The following is a 13436-nucleotide window of genomic DNA, read 5'->3' as shown; positions in this document are numbered from 1 at the left end:
GCAGAAATGGCAGCGGATACTATATTGTGCATGCAAGCTTTTGAATTCACCATCGATGTCTAATATGCAGAACAAGCCAACTGAGGCTTCATTTTCTTAATGCTACATTACCGGTGAGTGCTGCTTGTAATATTGAAGCTTTTAAAATTTTCATGACTGGTTTGTTTCATATTTATGTGCAGTGTTTTGCTGTTATATTTTCGAAAAGCAAAGAGTGTAATACAAATAAATAGCCCATGTCCATGATTAATAAACATAAACAGTGCATCAAGTAGGAATTAGTGGCTGATTTGTAATGTTTACCAAAGTACTTAGCTTCTCCAAGTGATGAAACATTATAATTTATGAAGTTTTGAAAGTCTGCCTTGAATAAAATTGAGGATTATTTTAAAGAAGCCTCTAGAAAACAAAGAAAAAATAAAAATAAACGATTTGTTTTCACCTTGTTGTTGCAATAACTTCAGAAGTGCATCTCGACTTATTATCTTTTATGGTGCATGCGTCAGTGCTTCCCTCACTCCTTCGGCTTCAAGTTTTTTTTTTTTCAAAGGAAGACATTAAACTTTAATTTTCACTTAATGCTGCAGCTCTCTTATTGAGCCTCCAGGGGAAAACACACTTTTGATCTCGTATGAAACATCCCCCAAAGGGGTGGTTCGAGGCTCAGGCTACTGCTAAATGCACTGGGGTCATTTATTGGCATATATTAAAACATTATGTTCGTCCTAGAGGAATATCAATGCACTTTTTATTGAAATTCACTGTCAACATCAAATTCAAAACTTCCAACATAGCACTTGCTGTATAGCTAAAGTACATTATACATAATGAATGAACTGAAGACAGATAAAGAAATATTCAAGCTAAGCTCAATCTGCAGCATTTGTTTTGATTATCAAAAAACAATTTTGTCATATATCTTTCTCTTCTCTGTCTCTCTCTTTAAGAAAAATCAAAAACAAGATTATGACGAGACATTTCCAAACGTCCAAATTGAATGGGGCCAGTTTTTGAGGCTTTAACAGCTAAATTGTTACATTTATAACTTCATGTAAGTGTTACAATTACACATACAATTTTGTTAAAACATCTGTGTTATTTGAACTGTGAAGTTTTTCTCATGAGTTTAACGTTCATTTTTGCTTTCATTTTATGGATGTTTTAGGGTTTTAGATATTGTCATGTTCTGTATAACCCGGTTTTTAGGGCTCTTGCAATATAGTAATTGATATAAAACTCACCAATTAAATAAATTCAAGACTTTCTAAAACAGCAGAGAATATCAGAGCTTAGAAACAGAGGTAAAAGCAAGAACATACAGTACTTAACATAAGCATATTTTTTTAAAGAGCTTGTTAAGCAAAGCTGAGGAGCATAATCAAAGAGTCCCCTTTAAAGCTTCAAGCACAGTAGGAAATCACAGCTTTGCTCACATAAAGACACAGGCTCTGCAGATATTAAAGTGTGTTACGCACAATAATTGGTAACAAATTTTCATAGGCGAATAGTCATCACAGCATTAAATTTAAACATGCTCAGAGGGTAACACATCAACAGAAAACAAACAGACAGTGCTGCTGAGAACAGAAAGAGGAGTTCGTAAATAAGACATAATCTAGCACTGGAACCAAAATAGCTAAGCAGAACACAAAGATGCATTTGTACGAGAACCAAATTGAATGTACGTTTTCAAATTTGCTCAGCGATTTGAATCTTAAATAACTACGGATTCCGCTGTGCTCATTCAGTCAATGCAAAACCATGGTGATGTCGATCAAAGCTACTGAAATCCTCCGGCTTGGTTTGAGTTTTTTAATAAGGCTTCTGTAAGGCATCATTAGCCGTGCACTTTATTTTCATGGCTGATTCTGGAAGGGTAACGTTATTGTCATAGTGGCATCCTGCGGCTCTGCGAGTGGGCGGTTGACCATTTCGTTCTCGTTCTGTCTGGCGTTCTCTTCGTTCATTTGAGACACTTCAGTGGATCCCGCTTCGAAGCCGGGGGCGGTGTTGGCCACATGGACCACGTGCACCTTATTACGTCCCTTTTTGCTGAGGATGCAGCTGAACACCTTCTTGAAGCCCTTGCGAAAGTGTTTGGACACCAGAGCGTAAACGATAGGGTTGAGGCAAGAGTTGGCGTAGGCCATGCAGTGGGACAGCAGCCTGAAGGCATAAGTGGTCTGATTGAAGGGAAAGTCTCCGTAGAGGTAGCACAAAATGACCACATGGTACGGTAGCCAGCAGATGCAAAAGAGCACCGTGACTATGATGATCATCTTGGTGACCTTGCGCTTGGCTCGTTTCGACTCTGACATCCCATCGAGAGGATCCACCGCGGTCCAGAGGTACTTGATGGTGCGTGTGTAGGACAGACTCACGATGAGCACAGGAATAACATAGCCAAAAACAAAGGTGCAGGTGTCCAGAACCTTACGCTTATGCTCCTCCCATCCAGGCACGCACACATTGCTGTTTTCGAAATCAATCAGGTCGTAGTAACTCAAATAAGGCCCGGCGAAAACAAGCGACAGGCCCCAGATGACCACCATCGCGACTATGGCGTTACACGGCGTTCTCAATTCTCTGGAGCGCAGGGGGTAACGGATGGCTAGATACCTGCAAAAGAAGAAACCCACCGTTCAAATGGAGCTGTGAAAAATTGGCTCTGTAGTCATGTATAAAAGAAACACGGGAAATGTTCATTCTGAAATTGAGTTTGCCATGAGACGCCATATGATCAATATAGCCAGAGGTTTCAGTGCACAAGATGAATGCGTCTTGTTGTTTCCTACCTAACGGTGAGGTAATTGCCAATGGGGATTCTCAGCTTCCACTGAGCCCTGGACCATTTTTCACAGAGCAGGAAACCGTCAAATTAACATGCTTTTTTCAAAGGTAAACACTTTGAGGGTGGATGGAGGGCAGTGGGTCTGTTGCTCAGGCTGAGAGTAACATATTACACTGGGGCATATAGGTGGCCTTGTTACATTTATGCCATTATTTCAGCAAAAAGCCTGGCTGGCTCTCCCATTCGGCTGTCTCCGGATCAGCTCACAAGTCCCACTCGTCACTGGTGCTTTACTTTGACCTTAATGTTACATAATTTTAGCTAATATACCTGTAAGTGGATATGGGTGGGTGCTACCGTGCTACTAATGCTTCTTTTTTCACTGTTTCGTTGTGAAGACAGGAATAATGGGCTGCAGGTTTTTGGAGGTGTTTTATTAATGAAGTGGGTCGTTGGCGATAACTCCACTGACATTTATGCAGTTAAACTCCAACCTTTGCTGATGCAATTTGCAAGACTTTCTTGTGTTCAGCCGATCCATTTAATTAAATAGCAAATCTGGCTCTAACCAATTATAATGCTGTTGAGTTCTCCTTTAGGATGTTGTTTTAGACCCCATGGAGCTACAGTGAAAATGCTATGTGAAGGTAAGCCATGATGCTATTAAGCCACTTGACATGATTAATATTATGTATAATCAGTATTCCTTGGTTGTCTTTAAAGGTCAATAACTTTTATGGCCCATGGGTTGACAACTTTTTATTAAAACTAATAGATTTTAATTTACTTCTGATATATGAATTTCATATTGATGCTTTTTTACCATGTCGTCTTCACTTACTTGTGCTACTTTTCATGCCTTTTATATACACATATTAGTGTTTTGCCCTTGTCTGAGATCATGACTTGCAATTTTATACTGTGAAATATCAAAATCACGATATTCTAAACAAATGATAAAGATAAACTTTTTCTATATCTATTGTTTGAAAAAAATTGATTTGCATTTTCATTATTCTTTCCTAGTTGTCGCATCATCTCCACTACACTAAGAACTTTTGCACCTAATAAAGTCCCCCCGCCCAGAAGTTATTGTACTTGTTTAACAAGTCTGAAGACAGTGAAGATGATATATGAGATATGACAAAAAAAAAAACAAAGAAAAATAAATAAAGGGAAATATCACCTGAGAACAATTAGCTTGTAGCTTTTGTAGCTTTGTTAGCTACAAAATTAGCTTTTACAAGACAAAGGAGTTGGCAGTTTTATGTCCAAAAATATTTATAAAAAAGTCATTTCCACCACCATCATTGAAATTAAAAAAATAATGTATTAAAACAATGACTGTTTTTCTGTGACATGCATATATACACTGTGCACTGTACACATGGACATAATATTAGCTAAATGAAATAAACCAATGAGACTGTGAAAAGTGTTTTAAGAGAGTTTATTTTCTAAAAAATAAAAATGATAAAAAATTTAAAAATAAAAAATTATTTATATATAATATAATTTAATTATAACTAAAGAAACCCACCTGTCCACAGACACTGCGGCCAGAGTGAAACTGCTAGCGTACATGGTGAGGTTGATGAAGAAGTGAACCACCTTGCACATGAAGGATCCGAAAACCCAACCCTCCAGAGAGTAGATGGTTGCTTGGAAAGGCACACAGAAGATGATGAAGAAGAAATCGGCTACGCTGAGGTTGAGGATGAACAGATTGGTGGTGTTGTACCCAACCTGCCCACTTCTGAGGAGCACAGCCAGTACCAGACTATTCCCAATGGTCCCCAGGAGAAATATGAGCGAGAAGACCACAGACACGATGACACTGGCTGTGTTGAGCTGGTAGCTCTCAGAGGCATTCCAGTGTCCCATGGCTTTATTCAGGTCCTCGTGATCTGACATTTTAAGATGTGAAGAGCCCTGCAAAAGTCCATAAATTATTAGACACTGGTGCATCACTAGGGACTTTCCTCTCACGAAGAATGTGAGGATTTGACATAAAGTGCATGGTTGCAAATCTCACATATCTTTCCAGAATCTGAATCACAGCATGATGAGATATTAAAGCTCTTCTGAAAAGCCATATAGCTAGACTCGCACTGAGAGCAAATATAAGGAGGATCAGACCTCAAGATGAACATGAAAAAAGTACATTGTGATTACAAAAGATCCTGAAAGCTGGTGCAAGTACAAAGAGGACTGAAGAATGAAATGGAGTCAAGACTAAAATCAATTTCAGAAAGCTATCATAACCTCTCTAAGGGCAATGAACCAGCCTCATCAAGATATGAAGAGCATGCCTCCATCTGGTTGAGAACTAATCAAAATGAAAATGGACAAATTAATTTTGTATTCATTCGAGATCTTAGTGGAGAGTTGTTTGGGGATAAAAATATAGATGAGTCAATATGGCATGATATCATCGAGTTAATAGAATGCAATATATTGGGTTGTGGCAGGATTATTTTAGGCATTTTGTTGTTGGTTTAACCTGGCAAATGAGAAGGAATGCAATTGCTTACCAGTGGTTAATCTCACAGTATGTCCCAATAGGTGTTGCTCAGAAACGGTCAACATCGATTTCTCCTCTTCAATTATTGATCAGGCTGTGGGAAGAAGAAAAAAACACACACACTTTTTATCTTTTACATTAACAAGCACACAGATTTAATGATATAGTTGTCTGGGGAATAGAAACATCTTCCCAGTAAATAATAATTTATAGCACAGTAAATATGTTTTTTTGATTGATTTGATCGATTTAATATTAATGTAGATTATTTATATAGTTCGTTTCTGGTTACATGGATCTACTTGCTGACTCAGATTATACTGCAAAAACAGGATACATTTATTTGAGAAGCAAAGTTATGAGAGATAAGACTTGTTTTCAGAGAATATATGTTGAATTAATTTTATTTACAACATTTTGGTAGATTTAAAACTAGAAACAAATGCCATGTGTTTTGAATAAATTTGGGTGAGGAAAAAACTAATTCAAGATATATTGTCTGAAAAGTCAATTGAATATTCAGTTTTGCTTCATGAGTATGGTTGTTTTTGTTTCAAGGATGTTTAGTTATTCTAGAGAGCACCACTAATATTACAAACCAATAATAGTGATGAAGAAAGATTTATAAATAATGGAAATAAATTATTTATACATGATATTTATTAATAACATATAAAAATGCAATAGGTGTCTTCTAGAAGAACAATACAAACCTGAAATCACAAAAGCTTTTCAAAGAGCATTTGTTAAGTAAGGAAAACCAAAAGCTTTCTGGGAATTGGGCTAGCAAATGTAATGCTGTGCTCCCTAATAGGCTGACAAACCGCATGCTAAAATTATGACACAACCAGCTGACAATAAAAAAAAGAAGCATGCAGAATATAGATGACGAATCCTCTTCATGCAGAAATGTAGACATGTCCTATTAGGCTATAATTGGCTGTCAGAATTCATCATGATATAAACAAAATGCTGATCTTCGGTCCCTCTTCTAAAACGATTACATTTACTGTTTGTTTTGTTTGATGAAACGACATAAACTGGATGATCGGATGATATTGCTGAGATTTTTTTGTTTTTTGTCTAGCAGGAACAGAGAGTGACTCATTATTTAGTAAGACCTTTATAGTGGTAAATGAACAGGAATCAGTTTACTCTGAGAGGTACAGCTCTCCGGGACACTTTCATCACAGTTATTTTCTCGTTTCTGCAACGACTAGATAATTGAGAGTAAAGAGGAAGTCAGAAAGTGATGGAAAGAGAGGAGAGAAAGAGAAAAGTGAAAGAAAATAAGAAAGAAAGGTGAAAAAAGAAAAGAAATAAACATTAAATAAACAGTTTATTCTTTTTTTTTTTTAAATATGTTTTGTTGATGTCTATTAACTAAAGGTGAAGTGTTTCTCAAACAGTAGCTTTAAGAGCCTCTCTTTTTACTCTCTTAACAGAAATGACGCTCTAAAGCAGATCAGCACTGTAGGAATCCCCCATTAGTGAATTATGCTTCAGCCTTAAGAGTACAGACTCTTTTGTAGAAATAATTTCAGAAATTAGGTTATTTATAGATTCATACCACACAAGTAGCCTATGTGTGTTCCAGGTTTAAGAGACAGAGACACCACCTAAGTCGGTACTGGCAGGACAAATGTTTAATATTTTTTTATTTTCTAGCTTTTGGCATTTCTTCTTTGTTTTGCCGTCTTTGTTAGGGAACAATTCCCTTTGTAAACACACCTGACTGTCTTTCATGTGAAGCCAGCTGACTAGCTGTCAGTGAATATAACATGAAGTGTCCTTCAAGAAGCAGGGTTGTTAAACTGATCCCTTTGGTTACAGTCACAGAGTGCATCCGTTTTGTCACTTGACAAATGGCGCTCTGAACCTCCTCACACCGTCTCTCTCTAACCCCCTTTCAAACTCATTTACCATTTAAAATTAATTAAGTCAAACTTTCATGAACTCAAAGCCAAATAAAAGCATCTCACTACATGAACTGCATCCCTCTAGGCTAAGATTTCGAAAGAGACTCATTATAACAAAGACATAAAAATATATTGAAAAATGTTGTAATGAAGCATGCAAAATGCAGCATGTGTAAATATACTAAATTAAACATATTAAATAGAGCACACAGAGACATTAAAGAAAGAAACAACATAAGAGACACATTGCATGGAATAAAATATAAATGCATCTTGCAGTCAAAGGATATATTCAGATAAATAAAGAAAAATCATCAAAGTCATCATAGAATTATGCATACATTAATGATCATTCCTGAGATGTTCTGGAAAATATGTACTAACTGTGAATGCCAGAGAGCCAACATAACATCCTAGAATCTGATGCCGGTGTGAGAATTTCAATCAGTTGTTTTTACTTACCAGCTTATGGGATGAACAATGACTGTATAGCCGCAGTTTAGGTTCATTGTAATACTGAGAAGCTTCTGGTGTCCAGGCAAGCTAGGGGTGCTTGCAGAATGTAACAGTACTTGAACAGCCTTCATCTCATCTCATTCCGCTTCTCTGTTTCTCTATGCGTTCCCTCTCTCACTCCCCCTCACATATGAAGGCTCCTCCTCCACATCGTGGTAAAGGCTCACACTGCAAGAGAGAGAGAAAGTGCAGTGATTCTTTCTCCACGCTCATTCCTACAAAGATCTTTTCATCTGCGTTACCTGAGCGGTTGCATTAATGCGGCTCAGATACACACTTGCGCAAATCTAGAATATAAACCTGGTAAATTATTGGTGCCTTGGTGGTCCGATGGTATTTACTTTTTGCACCATGCTTTGCACATGGGCAGTTTTCCTTTTAGTAGCATAATTTAGAAATGTATCAGAATATATTTCCCAAGGGATGAGAAGTCAACTGCAATCCATTTAAATTGGATACACACTATGACCAAATCAATACACCTTCGAGGCATCATTGCTCATGCTAATATGACAGAAGAATGAAAAATGTCTATGAAACTGTTTCTGTTACTTCCACACAAATTTCACAGTTATTGTTTTTGGAAAGTGTGCTATAGAAGTCTAAAGTACAGACAAACAAACTTCTTGAACAGGACGATCATGGAATATTGTACATATTTTATATCTTCCACAGTTTCTGAAAGGCAAACAAAATAAGAAAAAAATACATGATCATTCTGTTAAAAAGTTTACACCCCCAGGCAATGCATTGCGGTTCATTATTGAGCGTGAATGTATTCACCCTTTGTAATAGTTATGTATGAATCCATCAGTTGTGCTCACAGGAAGGTGAAGACAAAGAAGAATTATATCTGCTGTGGGCTTGCTCTTGGTTTGCAAAGGGGTCTTTCGGGTCATTCAGGTCTTCAGGTCACAAGTGCATTATACAACACAGCACTGCCTTTGAAGTTAATCTATGAATAATCTACAGCTCAGACTACACAACCTGTGCTGCAGCATATATGAGACCATTTACAATATAGTGCACATTGAATGGCTTCTGTTCTCTTGCATGGTATTGCTTCCACCACATTCCCCATTTCTATACCCAAATGAGGATTTTTTTTCCCCACTTGGCGATGAAACCCATTTCAGCAATACTGTAACTGAATCCACACAAACTATAATGACATGCTCTCAGAGCCTGTCACTCTAGGGTTTCCCTGCTCATGTTCAAGCATCTCAAATCAGAAGAAAACATTTAGCCACATCCAAATGTGATGACTCTAGTTCTTCTGTCGTGCACAATCTTTGACCAGATCAGGCCACAGTACAGTGCTTGACAGTGACACAATTCATACATTTTTGTCTAGGTTATGCAGACATATTCACTTAGGGGTATTATAACCATTTTATTCAAAATTGTTGAGCAGCAAATCAGCACATTAGAATCATTTCTGAAGGATGTGACACGTGACACTGATGACTGAAGTATTGAGGCTAAAAAAGAGCTTTGTCATCTTTTTAAAAAAATATATATTCAAATAGAGTTGGCACCGATAGCCGACATTGTGGGCATGCGCCGTTGTAATACGGGCATCCCGAGTTCGAATCCTAACTTGAGGACCTTCGAGGCCATTTCGCTTCCTGTCAGTTCTGGTCTGTCCTATCATAAAGGCAAAATGCCAAAAAAGAAATACTGTATAAACGCCTCAGTTGGCAGCTTGGAGCGCGATCATCCCTTCCTCTTTACTACTAGTTTTATTGCGAAATAAACATGAATGAACATCTCATGCCTCCTGTAATTGCTCAACCAGTGTTTCAACCGTGGAAAGATGTCAATAAAACAGCTTGTAAACAAAGTCACCAAGCATTTCAGTTACATCAGGCAAGTCAGTGTCCGCTGCTCGTTCGTTTGCTAGAGAAATTAAGTCTAGAGAATAACATTTCATGAAATATTAGACTATATACTCATATTTTACTTTACCTGTTAGTGATGTCTTTATTTAATGTACGTTTAAAAATCTGTTATGAAACAAGTTATGACAACAACTGTGTAAATGAATATATTTCAACAACAAATAGAAATTTTAACATTTAGAAGTTAATTTAAAACATTGTGTGCAATTTACATGTTTGCATAATTTTTTTTTTTATAAATAGAAATTAAGTAATTCATAAATTAGTATTAATTAGTATTAGTATATAAAGTATTTAAGTTTGGGCTTGTTAATTGTTACCTTATAGTAGGCTAATGTAAAAGGGCTTCGTATAGTTTTTAGAGCATATAAGCAAAGATTAATATCGGTTTAATAAAAAAGCAATTTTATGTTTCGCTTTTTCCCTCCTGTCACGGGACGCTGCGAGGGTGCCGTGGAAAAGACGAGGTCAGGGTCCAACTGCAGGTAAGGCGCTCTTTAATTCAAAAAAAGCAAAAGCCAACACGGCAAAAAACAAAGCAGAAAAGGACTGGGATACGAGACGGCAACACAGTGCATGTATCCCAGACCAGAGCAAAACACTAGAAACACAACAGCTACAACACATTCCCAAGTGTGTTGGGAGAGGTGGGAGAGTGGAGACTATATAGTCTGTGGCAATGGGGAACAGCTGCGGGTGTAATGCTGAGTGTCAGGTGAATGATGCGGCAGGTGTGTGTGGTTTGTGACAGCTGTGTGTAATGTGACAGGTGTGTGTAGTTTAGAGGAGTGGAGTCCGGGAGGAAGAGAGATGGTGACCTCTGGTGGAGAAGGGAAGAACTGCCGGGCACGGACTCATGACATGACCCCTCCTTTAAGGAACGGCTTCCAGATGTTCCACCAAAAACCCCAAAAGTCCGGAGGGAGGTGGAACGGGGGAGGGATGGCAGGCCAGGCCTGTGTAGCGGAAGAGGGCCTGGAGACAGAGCTAGACACGGGTGCCAGGATGGTGCCGGCAGAGCAGGAGGCCAGGACGGATAAGGTGGATTCATCCAGGGAGGCTCGTGAGCGAACACCGCTGCCTCGGGAGGATCGTGAGCGGGCACCGCTGTCTTGGGAGGATTGTGAGTGGGCATCCCCGTCTCGGGAGCTTTGTGAGCGGATACCGCTGCCTCAGGGGAACTGTGAGCGGACACTGCCGCTTCGGGAGATCTGTGAGCGGGATCCACCGCCTCGGGAGGCTCGTGAGCGGACAGCCCCGTCTCGGGAGCTTTGTGAACGGACACCGCTGCCTCGGGGGAACAGTGAGCGGACTCCGCTGCTTCGGGAAGGCCTGAGGCGATCTCCACGGCCTCAGCGGGAACAACAGCGGACTCCGCCACTTCGGGAAGGCCTGAGGCGAGCTCCGCGGCCTCAGCGGCAACATCAGCGGGCTCCACCGCTTCGGGAAGGCCTGAAGCGAGCTCCGCTGCCTCAGAGGGAATATCAGCGGGCTCCGCCACTTTGAACAGGCCTGAAGTGAGCTCCGCTGCCTCGGAGGAAACATCAGCGGGCACAGCTGCTTCGGGAAGGCCTGAAGTGAGCTCTGCTGCCTCGGAGGGAGTATCAGCGGGCTCTGCCGCTTCGGGAAGGCCTAAAGCAAGCTCCGCTGCCTCGGAGGGAACATCAGCGGGCTCCGCCGCTTCGGGAAGGCCTAAAGCAAGCTCCGCTGCCTCGGCGGGAACATCAGCGGGCTCCGCCGCTTCGGGAAAGCCTGAGGTGAGATCCGCTGCCTCGGGAGCTTTGTGGGCAGACGCCACTGCCATGGGAGGAGCGCGAGCAAACCACGACGCTCACAACGACATCAGCGGGGTTTCCTGCACGCTGCGGAACAGCCCGAGACGCTCCGGAAGCGGGCACGAGGTACTGGGTGCGGCCGACGAGGCTTCTGACGCCTCTTGGATTGCTGCATCGGGAGAACTGTAAATGGGCTCCGCAGCTAACTCCACCCTGAAGGCAGAGCCGCGTCGATGTAATCCTCCAGCGACTCCTCGGGGGCCCAATATGGCATCAGGGATTTGAAGGGCTCGGCCAGGCCTCCATAAAAAAAAAACCATGAGGCAGGTCTTCTCCATAGCAACCCGCCGAGCCACTCCAATGAAGTCCCTGGCATGCTCCTCCATGCTCCGGTCTCCCTGGCGGATGTTGAGCAACCTCCCTGCTGGACCCATGTTCGCTGGTTGCATTCTGTCACGGAACGCTGCGAGGGTGCCGTGGAAAGACGGAGTCTGGGTCCAGATGCAGGTAAGGCGCGCTTTAATTAGAAAAACAAAACAGAAAAGGAATGGGATACGAACGGCAACGCAGTGCATGTATCCCAGACCAGAGCAAAACACTAGAAACACAACAACTACAGCACATTCACAAATAACAATTAATGCAACCAGCCAGAGTGGTGGGAGAGGGCAGACTATATAGTCTGTGGCAATGGGGAACAGCTGCGGGTGTAATGCTGAATATCAGGTGAATGATGTGGCAGGTGTGTGTGGTTTGTGACAGCTGTGTGTAATGTGACAGGTGTGTGTAGTTTAGAGGAGTGGAGTCCGGGAGGAAGAGAGATGGTGACTTCTGGTGGAGAAGGGAAGAACTGCCGGGCCCGGACTCATGACACCTCTGCTGCACCAAAACCATACCTAACCGTGATGTCAAACCGAGGTACGTACCGAACCATCATTTTTGTGTACGTTACACCCCTAATAAATATATACATATATTTATATATATATATGAAGAGTTCAGATGCAGAAGCCTTTAAGTGCCATCTGAAATTCAGGCTCCTATGTTTAGGTTCAGTCATTTTACTTTAATGGCAATGTATAGGTCCTTTTCTATGCAACTGAAGAGAAATAGCTGAACACAAATATATTCTGCGTCTGAACCCTTTTTTTGTTGTTGATTATCTGTTTATTGAATTTTATTCTGGGAATTGTAGTACAAAACAAAAAGCAGCTGTACAAATTTGGAACCCATCCCACCCCATGGTAGACTTAAAAAAAAATGATAATAAACATAAAAAAATAATAATAATATAAAAAAATTGCTAATTAATATTAATAGATAAATAACAATACAATCATTTTTACAAAGATTTTAGAAAAGATGACAACATTAAAAGCTAAATGCCATGAATTTACAGTTTTCACATTAGATCCATGTATACGAGAAGTTGAGAGTTCCATCGAGATAATGTCCAACAAATACACAATCCAGGTTCGTCTGTCCATTGTGTGAGGATGATTCCAATGGTTGACTAGCAATTTTTTTTCTGCTGTGAGAGCAGCTAACAGTAAAGATCTTTGATGGACGGACAAGGTTCCCAAAAGTCATTCATGAAAAAATGGCGCGGAGTCAAACACATCTCAGTACCCAACAAAGGAGTCCAAAAAGGTGAGAGAGAGGGGCACTCCCCAAAAAAAATGCAAAAACATGCCTAAAACTCCTTGAGAATAGATATTACACTTAGGAGAAGTTTTTATTGGAGTCAGGTAAACCCTATGCATAAATTTCCAATGAATCATTTGGTGATTTATTGTTTTTAGAAGACAATTTAAACATACCCCATACCTGATCCGAAAATAAAACATGCACATCCTCATTAAGATCCTTAGCCCAAACAGTAGTAATAGATAAAGGTTTGTATGAATGCTCAAGAAGAAAGAGATAGATGACTGAAGCAGAGGAGAGAGATTCCTCAGAAGGAAGGATTAATTTGTGCAAAGAGTGAACAGGCAGTTGAGAGTTCCAAGG

General features: G+C 40.3%; 1 protein-coding gene across 1 annotated transcript; it reads right to left on the bottom strand.

Annotated features, from left to right (window-relative positions):
* Positions 1-728: 728 nt before the first annotated feature.
* Positions 729-7847, bottom strand: galr2b (galanin receptor 2b). Its single transcript, XM_079405716.1, has 4 exons — positions 7697-7847; positions 5326-5409; positions 4332-4723; positions 729-2619 (listed from the first exon to the last, which is right to left on the bottom strand). Exons 3-4 carry the CDS (start codon positions 4703-4705, stop codon positions 1857-1859), a joined length of 1137 nt encoding a protein of 378 aa, XP_079261842.1. The 5' UTR covers positions 4706-4723; positions 5326-5409; positions 7697-7847; the 3' UTR covers positions 729-1856.
* Between the last annotated feature and the right edge of the window lie 5589 nt (positions 7848-13436).

Source organism: Barbus barbus (genome assembly GCF_936440315.1).
Source record: "Barbus barbus genome assembly, chromosome: 4".
NCBI classification, from domain to species: Eukaryota; Metazoa; Chordata; class Actinopteri; order Cypriniformes; family Cyprinidae; genus Barbus; species Barbus barbus.
The sequence above is the reverse complement of the archived record's forward strand: the minus strand, read 5'-3'. Positions and strand labels throughout refer to the sequence as shown.

Excerpts from the sequence above, each read along its gene's own strand:
- galr2b (XM_079405716.1), bottom strand. The coding sequence starts at position 4,705 with ATGTCAGATCACGAGGACCTGAATAAAGCCATGGGACACTGGAATGCC. Across the intron at positions 2,620-4,331 it reads GCCGCAGTGTCTGTGGACAG|GTATCTAGCCATCCGTTACC; the intron begins GTGGGTTTCTTT and ends CTTCTTTTGCAG.